General features: G+C 56.6%; 1 protein-coding gene across 5 annotated transcripts in view; it reads right to left on the reverse strand.

Moving 5' to 3' along the window:
• LOC127750815 (cell adhesion molecule Dscam2-like) overlaps positions 1 to 17,145 on the reverse strand; it is an 83,406-nt gene that overhangs the window by 19,605 nt on the left and 46,656 nt on the right. For all 5 annotated transcript variants that reach the window (XM_052273340.1, XM_052273339.1, XM_052273342.1 and 2 more), the window contains exons 3-4: positions 2,688 to 2,872; positions 2,289 to 2,427 (exon numbers count right to left, since the gene is read on the reverse strand). In XM_052273340.1, coding sequence (XP_052129300.1) covers positions 2,289 to 2,427; positions 2,688 to 2,872 — 324 coding nt within the window. The remainder of the gene's footprint in view (positions 1 to 2,288; positions 2,428 to 2,687; positions 2,873 to 17,145) is intronic.

The raw sequence follows: 17,145 nt of genomic DNA on the forward strand, positions 1-17,145 counted from the left end.
AGGACCCCGGAAGGGGTGGCGAGCGCGTGGCCGTGGCGACGTGGTGGGGTGGCTGAGAGCGGCGGCCCGGGCCCCGACCAAGCTCCGCAGCGCGGACGGGGCCTTGCCACCCCAGCACCGCCCGCCGGCTCTGTTCTGTTACTCTGAGTGCACAACTGTAATGCAGTTGAAAGTGGCAAACTTTCCTAGTGACAAACCTTATTTTTGGTTCTGCAGTGGCACTCTACAAATTGAACTGAAGAACAACTGCAAGACTCACGTCAAACTGCAAAGACTTTAAACTGCAAAGACTTTCTATTCATTCAGTTTAAACTGCAATAAGATGACCAGTTTTACTGTAGCAACGCTACTCTCAGTTTAAAATGATAGACTAAACAAGTCTTCCAATTTTTGTTCACCAATTTACGACTCAATAACAGAGTTGTACACTAAGATTAGCAGAAGGGCCGCCCGCCACCCACACGACTTGCCTCGGCCGTCTGCTGCTGCTGGTGCTGAGCTGGCCGAGACGGTGGCCGGGCCCTGAGCCGGGACCGCCGATAAAAGAGTTTGAGGAAGTGAGGAAGTGCGATCGCGACGCTGCTATGGATATTCGGAGATATGAGTTGCTAGCCCAGGCCAGGGAGTACCACAATTCATGCGCGAGAAAAGGGTTGCTAAGCAGTCACACTGCACAGTACGAGGAACGGTGTCCCACGTTTCAAGGCAATTTTGGAAACTTCAAAAGAAAAATAACGACATCGTAAACCCTTTTGGTAGTCTTCTCGGATATAATGACACAGTAAGATACCCTTTTAAACAAAACACTAGCTGAATACCACCCTATTCCCCCTTCAAATACCCAAAGGACGGCTTCACGAAGCTGTTTCATCCCTCCCAAAATCCCGTCGGCGGCGAGACCAAGACAAGGCAGCTTCAAGCTTCAATGCATGCAGCCCGTCGCGTGCCGGAGGGGGTCCTCCGGTTGGCCGCTCTGCTGCAGTGGCGGGGCGTGGCGGGGCGTGGCAGGGAGTGGCGGGGAAAGGGAGTAAATAATGCAGCGCTGCAGACACCGTTAGACATTTATAAACAAGGGGGCCAGGACGGGGGCACCGCGTCGACCGTGTAGGAGAAGGCGGTGGTCGGGGGTGCGGCGGGGCCAGCTGGGCACCCGCCGGTTCCCGCGGGGTTCACAAGTGTGTGCGAACTGCATCAGCGAGATTCCGTCTCAGGTCAATACGACTGAGGGCACATGGGGGAGGGGCGCCGCGAAACGGATAGTTGAGGTTAAGGAGGGGCTCTCTCGATACACCACTGCCACGCCCCGCAACACAGGAACAAAAGGGGGTGTCGGCGAGTCATAGCGTCGTAGGGGATGTATGAAATTCGGCGATAGTTTTCATTATTGAGATTTTAGGCAAATGTGAATCATTTCTGACAATATCCATAACGACGAAATGCAACACTTCAAATGTGATCCTGCTTCTGTTTGCATTTTGAATCTACTTTACTGAGATACAGAGATACTACTCAAACGCGAATCTGTTCATGGGTATGGACGGGCCAATGACTCGCCGACAAAGTCACAAGCACACAATAATACACTGGTTCACTTATTATCTTGAGGAAAGGAGGAAAGAGGGGAAAGAGGGGAAAGAGGGGAAAGAGGGGAAAGAGGGGAAAGAGGGGGTGAGGACATGAGCAACATAAGGACGGCGGCGGCGCGGCGGCCAGCCGGTATGCGTAATGACGGAGCCGCTACGCGACGCTACGCACGGCGTGTGTCGCGGGGCTGATCACGGGTATTAGGACGAGCAGCGGCGGTGCACCGCGCACTGCTGCTGGACGCGGAGTGGACGAGGAGGCAGAATTTATTTCAAAACTGGTTGCTCCGTTTATTTCAAAAATTAAAAGGCGTGAAATTAATAAAGGGCGACCGTGTAGTCGCGGTTGAATGGAGGAGATTACGAAGTTTTCGGTCGGTTTCAACGGTCTTTTAGCAGAAGAAGAAAGTCAAGACTGATGTTTGAGACGTCATCGATGCATAGTAAAAGAAACAATCATGACGTTTTGGATCTTTGTCTACCCCATTTCAGGGCTATCAGCAGGTGCCTGAAACGGCTTTAGTATGGTTTCTCACGCCAAGCATCGGCTGAAATTTCTTACTTCCATGTTTTCTTATATTTTTCTTCTATGAATGCCGAGAGCAAATGCAATAAATTGAAGACAATTTTTCTCAAGGGTGGGAGATTGGGGGAGGAGGAGGAGAGGGGAGGGGGGGGGGAGAGTCACCAGCATGGAGTACCGACCTGCTCGCACGTTGACGTCGCGGGAGTGGACGGAGCCCACGGGGTTGCGTGCCAGACAGACGTACACCTGTGCGTGCACCTCCTGCCGGTAGTCCTCGGCGCGGAAGGGAGGGAACACCAAGTTGCCGTTGGGTAGGACCTGTCGGACAAACGCATCATTCAGAAAATGAGTATGGGCGTTCCTTGGCGACATACACGACGCCTAATCAAACATGCTTTTTATTTATTTTCTCTTTTTGTTATTCATGAAATTAAGTTTTTTCGTGGCGCGGTCCCGGTAACACTCTATTTGCACCATCATGAAATTAATAATGCAAGTTGTTTGGGGGACAAACTTTTTCCTTCTCGCGCAATGGAGAGGGGCATAAATAATTTTCAAAGCAGTCCCTCGACACTCACCTGTCGCAGGCCGGGCACGTCGGTGACGGCGGTGCCGTTCTGTCGGATCCAGACGATCTCCGGGTTGGGAGTGCCCATGGCGGAGCACTCCACGGTGGCGCCGGTCGTGTTGGAGAAGTCCACGCGGTTCACCGGCTCGTGGATGAACACGGGGCCGGCACGGTCATCTTCGGCGGCGGAGACGGCTGTGGACAGAGAGCGACAAGGGTGTCATTGGCGGGGAGATCACATCACATCATATCCGACAGAGGATAACCAATTGACGTCTGACAGTGATCATCACAGTCACTGATCCGCACACAATGGCGCGGGGGCCAGCCAGCGGGTCTGCCAGTCACGTCACGACTCCAGCAGGGCACAAGGCAGCGCGGGTGGGGAGCATAGAAGAGATTCACAACTGCTCCACAGCTAAACATATTCCTTAACTACCAACATCTTCGACTAAGTTTATGAAACTTATTATCACAAAACTAATGGTCCTTCAATTCACCACGAGCTTGATCAATTTGACGTTGTAAAGGTAGGGACAACCGCACGAGATTTCTCCGTTGATTTAATGGAAGAAAAAATAATGGGATTTTCCTCTCAGCTCAATGGCATTTCATTGATTCAAGGGAAAATTCCTACAGGGTAAAGAAAAATTGCTCAAAGTAACTCAAGATTATATCGTATTTTCGATTGATTAAATTTCCATTGCTCTACAGCTACATTCCAATATCTCGCTCGCTCAGGAGGGTAAGATCAGTGACCCCAAAAATATCGCTATCCTCCTGAGAGCAAGATATTTTTTTTTACTGTGTTTGAGTCTGAGTCATAGTTTAACAGTCCTCATTCTCACCTAATATGAGTGAGATTCCTCACTACAAATGAGCGAGGTGAAGAAAATCTCACGCAGAGTGCCAAATCCGGCCAAATCGGTGAATGTAACTCAAATGGGGAGGGCCAAAAGCCCTCGCTGTGACTAGGCGAGAAAAAAAGCCCCACTAATCGCGAGCATACAACCTCACTCAAGGTTTTGTTTGCGGTGTCTAAGGCTAAGGTTTTCAATGGAACCACTTTGTCGGCACGGTGACAATACTGTAGTCCTCAATTCTCTTTCAGACTTAATGAATAAATATGAATGAAAGTCAATATACTTTCAGGTTTGCTGTGTTTTGTTTTGGTGGAGTGTTTTCTCGACTTTCATCTACGTGCAACCTCGTGCCATATGCAAAGCCAGCCAGGGCATAGCATTGCAAGGGGAGCAGAGAGTTCTTTAGCGTTCAATATTTTAGGAGCCATTCCGCCACACGCCGCCATAAACAAACACGGCATGGCCTGGTCCCCGCGGGGCCCGAGAGTGCGCCGCGCGTTACGTCCTCTCGCTCGCGGCTGCTGGCGCCGCGGACCGCAGCACGCTGCTCGGGCCGGCGCGGAGCGGGCCGCGGCCGCAGCGTGCTGCCGGCAGGGCTCCCGCCGCGCGACTACCGAGCCCCCGCCCGCGCCCCGCACCGCTTCCCGGGCCCCGCGGGGGGCCGTGGGCTGCCCAGGGGCGGGGGCTCGCTTCCCGCCGCGGCCGCGAGAGCGCGCTGGGGGCCCGCTGGGCTCGGTGGGGCGGGGCGCGCTTTGTTTTGGCACGACACCGGGGCGATCGGGTCGGGTCGGGGCGGCGAGGAGGGAAAGGGTTGAAGGGACTCGCCCCGCTGCTGGGCCGCGCGGGCCGCGTGACGTCACCTCTCGAGTCGTGAAGATACTGTCGTCCCGGCCACCCGGAACAGAGTCAAGGACAGGCCCGCCTGGGGCAGGCTGGGCTTAGCTCAAGCCGGGCCGGGGTGCAGCAGGGTATCTGGGCTACGGCAAACCATCAACCATCCTCTGTTGAAATCATTTTTGGTGTTTACGACATTATTTTCAATTGCCAACAGGAAGGTTTTTGACGAACTAATTTGCTGATACAACGAATAGTCAATAATATCGCGTATTTACAAAATGCTATGGTTACTTAAATTTGCCTTCATTTACAGAAATATTTTTGCTGTCTCGGAATGCGGGCCATGTGCGGTCGGAAGTCGCGTGATGACAGTCACTGAATTGTGCTCTTCTCCTTCCGCCCATAAGGCCTTGCGAGCCCGAGCCGAGCCGGGCCAATGTGTCACCCACTATTTGTGCTGCACTGGCAGCGGCACAGCCGGCCAGCGCGCGTCCACACATCAGACGGCCGGTCGAGCACTCGGTCGAGCATTTATTCTCGTCGAGGACTCTGGACGGACAGCAACGGCGGTAGGAGGCCGGGAGTCGCTGCCCGCTTCCCCTCGGGTCCGAGCCAGCCGCGCTGGGTCCTGTCGAGGTGACCCCATGAGGTGACCCGCGGCGGGCGGGACTCACGGACCCGGACCGGTGCGAAAGAGGCAATCCAAACGTTGAGTCACGCTCAGGCTCCACCGTCGTCGGAGCGCCGCCGGGCCGGTGACTCAGAACGACTCGTTTATTCGCGGCCGCACCTCTGCCAAACTCCCGCGCACGGCACAAAAAGACGGAAGACGCGAAGCTTGGAGGGGCCGCACCCTAACCCTGCTTCTCCGCCTCATGGAGTGCGCGGTTGCGCCTGCACTTGGCGACCCACAGGCGCCAGCCAGCTGGGCTCAGCTTGCCAGTCCGTGGCGCGGCGGCTCGGGGCGCGGCGTGGCGCTCGCGCGGGCGTTGACACCGAGGCCTCCCGCGCGCCGCTGCCAGCCCCACCACGCCGTTGACCCGCCTTAACAGCCTCACATAATCATCGAGCCCAGCGGGCAACGGCGAGGCAGCCCCCAAGGACCCCAAGGTTGTGCGGCGGGTAGTGTCAGCAGGCTGACTTACACCTTCTTCGCCAGCCCCGCGGGTGATAGGAAAGTGCGGTACGCCCGCCCGGACGCGCCGCCCGCCCGGACGCGCCGAACCGCGGCCCATAGCCAGCCGGAGACGGATCCATGGAAGGTCTGGGGCGGGCCGAACGGTATGGCACCCGGCTGTCAGAAAATTCAAAGGCCGTCACCGGCTGACTATTGCCTTCCGCCGAGTGACTGACGCGCGGCACCGCGCTCCAGCGGCTTCATAATCAGCCTCAACGCCCAGGCTCTACACGAGCGAACACGACTTTCTAGTCGGGGAGAGTTCAATTGATATCAGATAATAATTACAAAGCGTCTGGTTGCTTAAATTATTCTTAAGCGACGCAATAAGTTTGATCTGGTGGTGAAGGTTCTACGCGCTCCTAATGTATAGAGGCGGCCCACCTCTCCCGCTGCCGTCTCGCGTAGCCCGCGGCCGCGTTGGGCAATGTTGTCTCAGCCGGCTCCATCGCGCCCACGCCCGACAGACTGCAGACTGTTATTACGGACATTTCGTCCCCCTCTCATTCTCTCGTCGTCTGTTTCGATCTCAGTCATGTCATGCAAATGGAACCCGTTGATTGACTCTCTGCTGTCTCTCGCCCGACGAGAGGTATAGAAAAGAAGTTGTGGGGTACGTAGGTAGGGACCTAGCTGGATGGATGGTCTGGGCGGCAGCCAATGACGGGGCCAGTCGTGATGGTCGCCACCGCACTGGGTGTGGGCTCCGACCTGCCAAGCACGCCAGAGCTCACGCTGCGAGGTGGAGCCCGCGCTAAGGGTTGACAGGTCAAACACTCGCGCACACCGCACAGTGCAGCTCGGTGCAGCTCCTCCCGATGACGATACGGCTTTAAGTACAAAGCTCATCCCCCTGCATGCCGCGTCAGTCATGCGGCAATCAATCAATCTTCAAAAATAAAACGAGAAAAGTGTGTGTGTGTGTGTGTGTGTGTGTGTGTGTGTGTGTGCAGGGAGGGGGTGGGGCAAAATGAATAACATTAATGCAGGGAGCCCCAGGCATGTGGAAAAAATAGGGGACACCTCACAATGTGGCCGGCTGTCCTGCGCACCGAGGCGCCATCCACTCCAGGTGGGCCCGACAGCTCCCCGACAGCGACTACCCAACTCAATCGGCCTGCGACCTGCAATGAACAGCAGTTTGCTCAGACGCGCCGTGGGCGGGCGCGGCTCGCGCTGCTGCATAGGCGCGCCGGGCGCGTTGCAGCAGCTGAGTGCACTCGGCTGCACTCGCGCGCCCGCTCGCTCGCGGCCGGGGTCTTCACGACTACCCCGCCCACCACACGACTGCAATCTGGTCTGCAATGTCTCGGATTGGGCAAGCAGGCGTGGGGGCGAATTACCCGCCAGACCTTCAACGGGCCGAGAGGGGCTCTCAGCTGCAGCAGGAAGTGCGGCCAGCGGCCGCGGGCCACTGTCGGGGCCTGCCCTGGGGCATACATATACCGGGTGGCCGATTCTCTCTGTCCACTCTCGCAATTACTAGTTGGCCTCTGATATACCACGTCCACGTTCTGAGCAAGTAGGCAACCCGTCCGCACGCGTGCATGCGGTTCCGTATAAGTGGGGGTGACAAAGACGCCAACCAGACACCCATTTCATTTTGCTCGAATCCTCATCAAAAATCACTTAAGCGGGCACTTGCAGTCCACCCCTAGGTGTACGCAGGGACCATGGCGCCTTACGCTCTCTGATACACCACCGGTAATTTCCTTCCTGATTGTGAGCGGTGTGCCTGGCTGCACGCCCCGCGCCCAATGCACCCCCCCCCCCTCCCCCTTCAGCCTGGCGGGGGGCGCACGGCTCAGAGTCACGACGTATTGAGTGTCAAGCCGTTCCAAATCGAGAGAGTCATGAGCCAAGCCCGGCCGTGCGGCAGCAGCAGCCGAGCCCCGGCCGGGGCGGTGTAACCGGATGCGTGTTGAGCATGGCGTCGTCCCGCCCGCACAAAAGCCTTTGGAGAACTTGTGCCTGGGCAAGGAGAGAAGTTGGGAAAGGGGGGGGGGTAGAACGAAGAGACAGAATGGGAGGAGTAGGAGAGAGTGGGATAGAAAACAGAGGGCCAACGCGTCGTGGCCGACAAAACGAATCCATGAGTATGCGTGATAATGTGTACGAGCTAACAATGTTGCCTCCTACAGAGAAGCAACACGCTCGACATGTTCGTTCAATATCCTACCTACACAGCTCCCCATTTTGGCAGAGTTAAAAAATCACTCAAATAAGAGCCGTTGATGCGGCCTCGCGTGACAACTGAAAGGGTGTGAAACGTGATTTACGACGTGAATATTTGCCATACAAGAAGTAGCACTGAACACTTCGCAGCACGCATCGCCCGGACTATAATGATGAAGATGATTGCCCTGGTTGGAGAGACGACCGACGCCTCACACCACCGCCGCATCTGATTCCCCCCTATCCCCCTACCCCAGTGTGGCTCCGTCCTTTTACAATTATCGTCAATATTTGACGTTGTCTGTGAGGGGTCACCGTCACGCGATCGGGTCGTGGGCCAGGGGCGCCCGTGGCGGGAGGCCTTTGCAGCAGAGGGAGCCAGTCGAAAGGCAAACATGGAATCGACAAGGGCCGCCCGGGCCACCTGTGGCTGCGAACCATCATCAATATCAGTGAGCGGAGATAATGAGGCGAGGCGGGGTGTCGGGCGGGGCCCATAACGCCCTTCCTTTTGCTTGCCGTTCACCACCTTGAGGGTGATCACCCTCATCTACGCCCCCGACAAAAGTGCCGCGCACCTAAAATATACAGTCAGATCCATCCCGTTGCTGTTATCCTTGTTTCTGAATGCGTACCACGAGAAACGGCTATGGCTCCAGTAGTAGTTCGCTTCGCCATGAGCAAGAAAACGTGCACTCCACTCTCTGGGTAGCTATGCACTGAAAATAATCCATGTCAGGTCACAGTCCCTCTGGCTGGACGCTCCAGAAGGGCGGGAGGTGGTGGGCTCCACGCAGCGCAGGCGCCAGACCTGATTGGTATTCAATCGCGATTGGCGATAGAGTAGCGCCCTAGTTTTCATTCATTGAAGGCGCGCACCGGGCCCCGGGCCACTCTCCGCTACATTTGCTCAGGGCTCGCGGCAGAGACGAAAGTCGCTCCCGCTTGACGCTGCCGCCGCTGTTTGCGGGCGCACAACACAACCAGCCGCGGAGCCTCAGGTGCGCGGGGCCTTCAGTTTTGTTTGCGACTCACTGCTCTCTCACCCCGCCGCTAAAAGGCAGCGACGGCCCCAATCAGGCCGTGAAGTGCCTCTCGTTTCTCCCGCGGCGCCACCCGCTGCCGCTCTCCAGGACCGAACTCGATACAGCGGCGGCGGCGGCGCGCGACGTCGGGAAATCGGACGGGCGACCCGTAAACTGCAAGCAGCAACTGGTCGAAACTGCAGTTCGAGAGCAGGAGCAGCATTCGACAAGATGGGCCTTCGAGACTACGTCTCTTTCGTGGCTGGAGCACCGCACTCGCTGCAAGCTTAACCCTTCACTGTATCGGGTAGGCGGGGCGAGAGGCGAGGCGCGCCGCAGCAGTGCAGTGCCCCGACCCGACAAACGCGCTGCGCGACGCGCTCTCCCGCGGTCCAACACGCACCGGCTAAGAATACCATCCGCGGGGCCGCAGAGGGGCGCTAGTGCACCAGCGCCTGCGAGGGGGCCAAAGGGGAGGCTCTGTCACGTGACTTACACGCTGAAAAGTGCAACACGCCACCATGATGGGATACGCAAGAGCTGGTGCAGCCGCAAAATAAAGAGCCCGTAAAGATCGAAAAGTATAACTATTTATTTTGAATGGCGGAAAAACGTTAAGGCACGCGAATTGAGAGCGATGTTTCTGACGTGGTTTGGATCAAATATGAAAATTCTCGCACGCAGAAAACTTTACAAATTTAAGAGGCATTTAAATTAATCTAGTTGATTGATTCAATTCCTTTTTCAAAAATGATGAAATATGTAAATTTAAAACTTTATTTTAGTTTTCAGTTTTTCATACCGCTGTGTAAAAAGGGATTACGTTTTCTTCTTATTATGTGAGAAAAGAAATGAAGGCCCATCTGGCTGGACCACTCCGCGCTGCTGGATCCCTTGAGAACGCCAGGCGACCGGGCGGGCTCCACGACGGGGACTCCAGGACGGGACGACGAGACGGAGCCTGCAGCATGCTGGAACACGCTCCGAGGCGGGTACCGAATACCAAACGACACCTCGCCGCTCACCACACAGCTGTGCCGCGAGGCGGGCACGGCGAGGCGGCGCGGGGCACCACCTGCACGCAGTGCACGTTCCGACTGCACCATGAGAGAGCCTCACCGACTTCATCACGGTCTTATCACGTCATCACCATCACGCGTGTGGCTTTATCGAGATCCTTGGGGTTATCGTGACCGTCGTCTATGACAGCGATCATCGTGAAGTTCATTACAAATCGGGCCGTCGTTGGTCGTGTCGTTCATGGAGTAAAACTTGTGCGAGAAGGGTCGTCACACACGCTTCAATAGATTGTGCATCCTACTTGCGGAGAATCAATGCAGCAATAAGACAAAGGTCGTACAACCAACGAGGGAGACCGCCCCTAAACTTCGGGTTTCACTCTGTCTGGCACACACATTTTGTGTCGCATAAACTCCACCACGCCGTACCCACAGGTGAAGCGAGCGCCTCCAGACACAACAGCAGTCCGCCCGCCACGCGCCGGCTTTAGAAAAGCGACTTTGCATAGCGCTAATGAAGTCTTCATTCGGCGGGACGATGAGTCGGAGCCTAACGGGCCAGGCCAGCAGTGTCAGCTCCGCGGCCCACACCCGGCACCGTCGCTAGCCGCACCTTTGGAGAGGGCTAAGAAAATTTCGAGTTTGAAGCCTCTAAAGGCAACAAACCTGTAACACGACCGTTTTAAGGGAGCGCCAGCACAGTGTTATCGTTAAAAATCAAGAATCGATCTTGTAAGCAGATGATGCAAATTTATGAATATAGGGCTATGTTCTCATTTTCTCTCCTTAGCTGCTATTTGTTTGCAATCTTGCAGCGGCGGCCTATTGGCGTAGAGAGGACATGTACGGAGAGGGCAGGGCGGCAGCGCAGCGACCTAGTATTGTTGGGCAGGGTCCATCGCGCGCAGTATTGTTAGGCAGGGGCAAGGAAGGGGCCTGGCGCGACACTCAGCCAGACAGACTCACCATTCGCCCAGCGCACAAAAAAGTGATTTCTGGTTTGGTCTTAGTTTTCTTTCCTGCTTACCAAAAGTTAAAGCTAGCTGACATCTTAAAGTTACTTATGTATTTTTTATATTCAAGGTATCATCTGCTAAAAAGAACAAATTTTATCAAAAACTAGGTATTGACTTGGTTTTTGTCGACGGGCAAGAAGGTAGTCCTTAAATTTTAGGATAACAGGCGAAAATTTATAAGATCCTTCGTAAACTCATCAATACAAAAGATATTCTCAATACTTCCAAATATATTCTGACCAGTGCAGGAGACTCAATCATCCGAGTCTCCCAACCTTGGCTGCACCAGCATCAGTGCCCCCGCGGTGCCCCCGGGGGGCGAGGCGCGCGGCCCACCCAGCACGCCGAACGCAGCGCGCGCCGATTCGAGGAAAAACTCGCTCTAAATATTCATTGCGGCCGCGCCCGTGGCGCCGCGTCGCACAGGGAGCCCTGGAGGGAGGTGGAGAGGGGTGCAGGTGGGGTGCGGGACGGGTGCGGGAGGGGTGCGGTCGGTGTGGGACGCAGACAGTCGCCATAGTCGCACCGTCTCTCTCACGGCACGGCACAGGCACGCGCTGGACAGTCGTAAAGACACGAGAGCTTCGGCGCGGTACGGCCGGCCTCCGCGGCCCGGGCGAGTAATCGCTGCGAATCACTACTATTGTCTGGTGAGTCGCAGGGCGTGGCCGGGGGTGGGGCGGAGCGGGGTGGAGAACACTATAAACCACTGCTGCTCCCCGCGTACAGCCGTTCGTTTGGTTATTGGTTCTGTGCTGTGCTTTTCCTGTCGGCCAAACAGGTGGTGCGAGAGAGAAAGAAGCACAGCACAATCCCCGCAAGCCGAGAGGGAGAGAAATGAGGGAGACTGGGAGATTGAGAAAGACAAGGTTATAATGAGATGCAGGGCGGTGAGCGCATCAAGGACCCCAACGCACCAGACCAGCAGTCCAGATGGTTGGAAAGAAATGATGTAACCCTCTGGCCTCCCTCCTTCTCTCTCTCTCTCTCTCTCTCTCTCTCCCTGGCTGACCCATACGCGATGACCGCCGCGCATGCCGGGCACTCTCACTCTCTTCCGCCCCTCTGCGAGCGATACATCCGGCGTGGATTTACGACGAATAAAGTCACGGGCGAGCTTCGTCGTCCACTTGACCCCTTCCCTCGCCCCTCCCGCCCCGCCCCACTGCTCCAGTGCGACTTAGGCCCTCGATGGGTGATCGTGGCGGTCCATTGGCCGAGCGGAGCAGAGCGCCCCGGCTGCCGTATAAGGAGCGCGCCAAAACACTCGAGACCGCGCCTCTCTCTCTCTCTCTCTCTCTCTCTCTCTCTCTCTCTCCACTTCTTTCTTTTCCTCTCGCTCGCAGCCTTTTCTTTGAGCCGGGCGTCGGTCTGTTTCACCAATTATCATCCACTCCCAACCCTGCCCCCCTTCTCTCTCACTCCAATATGACAACACAACACTCGCACACACATGCCGGCTTGATGAACTGCATTCAAGCTTCCGATCCTAACGCAGGGCAGGGCGTGGCACAGCAGGCGCTGCGCCGACCTAAAGAGCGGTTTGTTCACCATACACTCATGCAGTACGTAACTGCAAAACATCCAAGTCTAGTTTGGTATGGGGGCTCAGCACAGAGTATGCCATGCCATACGCCCCCCTCGCTGGGCGGGCTGGCGCCTTGACTATGGTGCGACACCTCGCGACACGGCCAGCATTCCAGCAGCAGCAGGGCAGGGCGACGAGGCCCTGCTTTGGGACAGCACTGGACATCGGCCTGTTGGCGCGCAGACAGCGCCTTGGCAGCCGCGGGGTCCTCATTGTCGCTGTACGGCGCGTACGTCCTGCTTGGGGCGATGATCATTACCGGGGACTGCGGACCTACCCGCTGAATACGCAATGTCCAAATGTCAACCGCCCCGCCCCGCTCCACGCTACTAGTTGATGGTAAGTACTTGGCACAGGGCCGCTGTGAACGTTTTCGTGAGCGCACAATAAATATACAGACAGTCCCAGACAGCGTCTAAACAGGTGGTTGACAAATGTCCACCCCGACTTTACTTTCTTTAGAACAACATGATATGGAAATGTGCGAGACAGTGACGAGGCCGAGCAGGTGCGTATACTTAACCGCACGCAAGCCCTTCGCGGACGACAGACCTGCTCACCCCGTCCCGCCACGCCCGTTTGCATGTCTGACCCTCGGCTGGCCATCACGGCTCACCGCAAGCAAGCGCTGCGCAAACGTGCCGCGCGCGTCATTTCTCATCACCGCCCGCCACTGCCCCACCACGCCCCGGAGCCCGCACGGCTGTCGCACGTTGACCCGCCGTGTCGAACGTGTGCATAGTGAACGCGTAGAGCCTTTCAGACGTGCGGTTTTTATCAGTTTTGCACACAAAATCAGAGTGCATTTTGTTGTGTACTTGTAAATTCAAGCCGCACTGGTAAAACAAAGGTAGGATATCCTACCTTTAAAGGCGTTAAAGCTCCAAAGGCATTACAATTTATGTTTTTCCGAAATATTTCTTACCCATGGAACAAAATTGGATTCTGAAACCTATTTTCGTAATCTACGCGAAATTACGCGTCAAACGAGCCTACATATGATGGGGTTCTGTTGAAAAATGGCTTAGATTGATTTCATTTCATTTTTTGTACTTTTTGACTTGCTTTTCATTTGCTATGGCCACTTATCTAAACCCTATCACATGTAGGCTCGTTTGACGCGGAATTTTGCGAGGAATGCGATAATGAATCTAGAATGTGATTGGTTTTCTCATATAGAAAATATTTTGAAGAAACTGAAAATATACTTTTTAACGCCCCTAAAACGAGTTTAACACCCCTGGAAAGGTAGGACATCACACCTTTGTTTTTCCAGTGCGGCCTAAACTTTATTGCAGTTGAAGAAGTGAACATAGTAAATCAGGCATGCATGGTTTTATGTGGAATTTTGCGACCTGGCTAATGTATAAAAATGAAAACCACTTCCCATTTTAGCAGTGCGCTCTACATGTGTAGAATCGTCTGCTGGATAGGATGTAACAACAACGAAACCGGTGTAAGATAACTTGCTTCGGGAGCCAAGGGATCACTCAGAGAGTACGTCCAGCAATCGTCGTCACGATCCCGCCAAGCTCAGCCTCTGCAGGCTCCCAGAGCGCCTGATGGGTAGGCAAGATCATGCGTGCAGTGCATGCGTGTACTGCGGGGTGGCCTATCCCGAGTGTCGCAGGCGTCGAGATACCCTTCATTCGCTGAATCTTAGGTCAAACATGGAGCTGAAGGCACCACCAAGGCGTCCGAACGCGAGTAGGCTATAGCCAAGGCAAGCCCGCTGCGCCTGCACCGACGCCCCTCCCCGGTTACACCTAGTAGACGTATCCGTCGACACGTCCATATTCAGGTGGGAATGGCCTCCTCGCACCCTCCGCGCTGCACTGTGGTGCCCGGCCCGCCTCCCTTGGAGGGTGGCCGGACGGCCGGCTCACATTCTCATGTTAATGCCCGTCCCAGCAGCCTCAGTACTGCGCTGCGCTGCCCGTATTTCTCCTCGCGGGGTTCAATTTCCATGTCGTTATGAACGCAGGCACGTCCGTGTTGGACGCGGCCCAGAGGCAGTCGGCGGGCGGCGGCGGCGGGCGGGCGGCCCCCAGGAGGAGTAGCAGGGCCTCCAGGAGGGCGGGGCCGGCCCCAGGGCGGCGGCTCGAGGTCCAACAGGTGCGTCCTCATCAGCCCCGCGCGGTCCGAGCCAGTCGCGGTCCGAGCAGCGGTCCGAGCGAGGCGCATTAGTCGCCCCAACAAATGGGCGGCCGCCATACAAGGCGCAGCGGCGCTGATCGCGCGCAAAAGATCCGATCCGACAAGACTGCTTGGCTCCGCTTGTCCCGGCGTGTGCCTCCCGCCGCGATCCGATGGGGCGCCCATTCACTGCAGCATTGTGCCGTGTAACACCCAGCTATTACCCAAGTAGTGCGGCATGAAGTACATGTAAAATAAAATGACATAATAAGTTGTTTATTTTATCTCGATTCGGAAGGCATTTCCAATAAATGAAATCATGAGGTGCGTTGGGCTGGAAAACTTAGTCGGCTCAGTAGCAATAGGCACGGCGTTGAGATGATACACATCTCGAGGTAGTACGACAACAATAACAACAACAACAACAAAAACAATTATTTGGTTAACAGAAAGGGGCCACTATGTTAATGATACCCGAAATCGAACCAATCTGTTCGTCCCTGTACTAATTTGTCTCCATGGTCACGTCTCGCGGCTGTGGGGAAGGATGTGCAGCGACCAGATCGGTGCGGGCGGAGGCTGGCGGCTGGCGTGGCGTGGCGGAGAGGTGCACCATCGCCCCACCCACCCGCATCCAACAAGCTTGCCCCACCGAGTCTGATCCGGGTTAGCCGTTTGATGTTGTGTAGCTAGCGTGCCTTGTCAGAAACCAAACGCGGGCCGGTCCTCGTGTCACGCCCCTGGCCTGGGACAACACGGGGTCGTGCATGTTGCGGCCTTCATTAACTTGCATTCTCTCTGCTTCTTCCCACCAAGCCCCCTCTCGCCTCCGTGCCAGCTCCAACGCGCGCCCTAGCACACCCCAGAGGACGACCGAGATGTCAAATCACACGGCTGGAGCCGGCGCTGTGATGCAGGATGTGACCGTGACCGCGGCCAGCCTCGCCGGGGCGCCCGGCTGCTCGGGCCCCGGGAGGGTAGGCAGCCCGGCTCGACGCTCGCGCGCGGCGGGACGGCCCACCCCCGACACCGCAGGGGCTGGGCTGGGCTGCTGGGCTGATGGGGGGCCACAGCCTCCGCAGCCTGGCGATGCAGCCCCACCCCGCCGTGGCGTGCGCGGCGTCGCTGACGCGTTTTACTTCTGTACATACGCCCACTTGTTTCACACGCTGTACAAACACACACACACACACACACACACACACACACACACACACACACACACACACGCTCCCTGCTGCTGGGTACACACTGGACTCGCAAAGGGGAGGCGTACGGAGGAAAGGGGAAAATGATAGATAAAACAGAAAAATAAGGGAGGAGGGGGGGGGGGTCATAAGGGCTATATTTACATGACCGCGAGTCATGTCATGTCGTTTCTGAGAATGCAGAGGAGGAGGCGGTCGCTGGAGCCAGACCCCTCACTATCTGTCTCGCTCTTCCTGTCCCGCGCCGCCGCGATGTTATCTTCCGGGTGGGGCCTCCGTATCTCGCGGGGTGCGGCGGGGCGGGGTGGGCGCTCCACGTGATAGCTCCTCTCGGTAAGCCCTCACGTTAAGTCTCCTGGCGGGGCGGGGCGGGGCGGGCGGGGCGCTCTGGGGAAGACAACAGGGACAGGCGACCGGCTCCGGTCAGACCGATACTCTGCTCTCCTCGCGCAATAAAAAAAGAGAATGAGTAATCCGACATGTCACATGATACCGTGCCTGCCCGCCTGTTCAGCAGCGCTCCCCGCCCTGATCTCATCAGATCTCAGGTCGACGCGGGGTCACCGTGTGACAAAGCGCGGACCCACCGTCATGCAGGGTATGGACGCGATGGTGGACCACAGGCGCCGTTCTTTCTTCTGGCCGCACTACCGACGGCTGGGCGGCTTCACATTCCCGTTTATCACTTCTCTTCTTTTTTCGGATGGTTTTAATTTTTTAATGGTTTTTAATTGCTCAACTTGGAGAAGTGGTGCGATGGCCGCGGGGCTGAGCTGGGCGTATCAATCCTAATTGTGAGGCGATAAGGCCCAGTTGGGTGGCGCGCGTGGACTGGAGCGACGCAACGCGGACCGGATGGGCGCGGCGCGGGGCGAGGCCAGGAGCTGCACCGAGCTGCACGCGCGCCGCGTGGAGCACCCTCATATCAGTTCGGCCGCACTCGCACACGTACTCCTGAGGGCTTAAACGCGGAAAAAAAGGGGCTGGCGAGAGTGCGAGAAAGACAGCGGGTCGATCTAGAGAGAGAGAGAGAGAGAGAGAGAGAGAGACGGACAGAGAAAGTGAGAGGGAGGGGGCCGGAGATCTACAAGTGTCCCTGTCGCCGCCGCTGCTCTTGTGGACGCCGCGAGCCAGAAGGACGCGGGACAGCTCCGCTGCCATGCGTTCATTACGGTACGCAGACCACGCCCCACCTCGCCCCACCCCGCGGCGCCCCACCACGCCTCGTCCCGCCCCACCGCGCCACGCCACGCCCCGCCAAGCTGAGATGCGGACAAATGACATAATGAGTAACGCAGGGGCATGTAATGCTGACGGCTCGACTGGAGCGCGCGAGGCGGGGGCCGGGCCGGGGCCGGGAGCCGGGAGCTGCGGCGAGCGTTGGTATGAGCAGCTCTAATGTTAGGAATTTACTATTTACTCAT

The sequence above is a fragment of the Frankliniella occidentalis genome, unplaced genomic scaffold, assembly GCF_000697945.3.
Source record: "Frankliniella occidentalis isolate FOCC.00 unplaced genomic scaffold, Focc_3.1 Scaffold265, whole genome shotgun sequence".
Lineage (NCBI taxonomy): Eukaryota > Metazoa > Arthropoda > Insecta > Thysanoptera > Thripidae > Frankliniella > Frankliniella occidentalis.